The sequence below is a fragment of the Notolepis coatsorum genome (assembly GCF_963971535.1).
Source record: "Notolepis coatsorum genome assembly, chromosome: 10".
Classification (NCBI taxonomy): domain Eukaryota; kingdom Metazoa; phylum Chordata; class Actinopteri; order Aulopiformes; family Paralepididae; genus Notolepis; species Notolepis coatsorum.
The window spans coordinates 96,164,821-96,167,127 of record NC_140174.1 but is presented as its reverse complement, the minus strand read 5'-3'; the positions used below and the strand labels follow the sequence as shown (position 1 = coordinate 96,167,127).

Genomic DNA, 2,307 nt, shown 5'->3' with positions numbered 1-2,307 from the left:
ATTTCCCCCCTGCATTCCCCCCGCTACCCCAGTGCGGCAGAGCTGGATGCCTTTGCCCAGAAGACGGCCAGCAACCCTCTGTCCATCAAGATCTTTCCTACAAACATCAGGGTCCCCCAGCACAAGCACCTTAACCGGACTGTGAATGGCTACGACACCACAGGCCAGCGCTACACCCCGTACCCACACATCCACACGGGGGGCTTCCAGGGTCTGTTGGCCATCGACGTGACCCCTTCCTTATCGTCATCCTCCGCCACATTTGTCCCCTCGAAGGGCGTTCTCAAGAACTCCGAAGGAAGACGGACTAAGCTCTCCCCGGCCCAGATAGCTGTAGCCCCGTACCCGCCCCCTAGTAGTAGCACTTTAGCCAATGGCCATGGCCATATGGTATACCACACTGGGCCCTCGAAGCCCCCAGAGGGCCCCGCCCTGTCAGTCCCCCCCAATGTCACTGTAGCTGGCTCAGTGATCCCTGCGACAGGGGGCAGAGGCCTGGCCCTGCCCCCCCAGTCCAACCTGCCCTCCATCCAGAGCATCATCTACCAGATCAACCAGCACTGCCAGGCCCAAGCTCTGCAACAGGTGTGCCAGGGGGCTGGGACCGCATCCTCAAACCCTAGCCCCTCCAAGCAGGGCACAGCCATCATGGGGGGTTCCTCCAACTCCTCAGGTGGGGGCTACGTGGCAGGCATGGCCCCCCAGGCTAATTTGGTATATTCAGGCGCAGGACTACCAGCTCACAGTTCAGAGGCCACGAAGGCGGGGATGTACCCGGATGGAATGGACTACATCCTTTGGCAGAAGCAGCAACAGCAACAGCAGCAGCAACAACAACAACAACAACAACAACAACAACAACAACAACAACACCACCACCAACAACAACAGGCGGTGCTCCGCATGTACAGCGGGGGCAGTGGAGGGGGCGGGGCGATCAGCAAGTCCCCTGAAACCTGTGTTCCCGGGGGAGGGCTCATGACCGCACAAGTCTCCTCCTCTTCCTCCAGACCGTACCACCTGACGGCCAGTGGGGGAGGCGGCCTGGACAAGGTCAGCTCCTCCCCGTTGAACTGTGTGGGGATGCACGGCAACTTCTCAGTGGGCCAGTACTTTGCCCCTCCGTGGAACAGCGTGCTGGTGACCCCGGACAGTGACTGCTACAACCCCCAGGAGCTGCTGGCGACGTCCACGGGAGGGCCGGCCACGGGGCACAGGGAGACGGGCTACCCCCACCACCACCACCATTACCACCACCACCATCACCACCCCACCCACCACCCCATGGACAGCGGGGGAGGCATGTGCTGCAGTCTGCGCAGCAAGAGTGCGTGCAACACGTCGGCGCTGAGCAGCAGCTTGCAATCTCTGGAGTACCTGATCAACGACATCCACCCGCCCTGCATCAAGGAGCAGATGCTGGGCAAAGGCTACGAGACTGTGTCTGTGCCACGCCTGTTGGACCACCAGCACGCACACATTCGCCTCCCTGTTTACAGATAGTGGGGGGAGGGAGGGGGGAGGAGGAGGAGGATATAAAAAATTATGTGAGAAAATCGTGATCAAAATCAAAGTGAAGGGACACGAGAGGGGGGAGACATTGGTTCTATGGGTACAGATGTGTTGAGAATGGCGGTGCTCAGAGGAGAGCACTAATTGTACTGTGTGTTGTCCTGAGTATGGAGGTTTAGGGGGGGGCAGGCTGTGGGGATCCCAGAGCTGAAAGGTGGGAGTGATTACCAGTGGGGGGGCAGAAAAGGGACTTCAAGATTCTCCAGATGTTCCATTGTGTGGTTTGCCAATCGGAATTTTGGATTGATTTATTTTTCTTCTGTTTTTTTTTGTTTTTGTTTGTTGTTGCCTGATCTTTATTATTATTATTTTTTTGATGAGAATCATAGTTTGACATGAAGTGCAGACGCCACCTGTATTCCCCCTTTCCAAATCCTGAGTTTAAGCCACTGTGTTGGCTGTCGTTGGGAGGGGCTGAAAGGGCCAAAGTTAAGAGCTGTTCTCTAAAATCAAAAACTGCAAAACAGTACATAATAAACACACACACACACACACACACACACACACACACACACACACACACATTACACACACACACACACACACACACACACACACACACACACACACACACACACACACACACACACACACACATTACACATACATACATACATACATACATACATACATACATACATACATACATACATACATACATACATACATACATACATACATACATACATACATACATACATACATACATACATACATACATACACATTACACACA

At 54.3% G+C, this 2,307-nt stretch overlaps 1 protein-coding gene across 1 annotated transcript in view; it reads left to right on the top strand.

The window, feature by feature from the left end:
• The window catches only part of fam222aa (family with sequence similarity 222 member Aa), a gene marked incomplete at its 3' end in the record, with an annotated part of 97,281 nt that extends 95,778 nt beyond the window's left edge, over positions 1-1,503 (top strand). The window contains exon 3 of the mRNA XM_084322398.1: positions 7-1,503. Coding sequence (XP_084178524.1) covers positions 7-1,503 — 1,497 coding nt within the window. The remainder of the gene's footprint in view (positions 1-6) is intronic.
• Between the last annotated feature and the right edge of the window lie 804 nt (positions 1,504-2,307).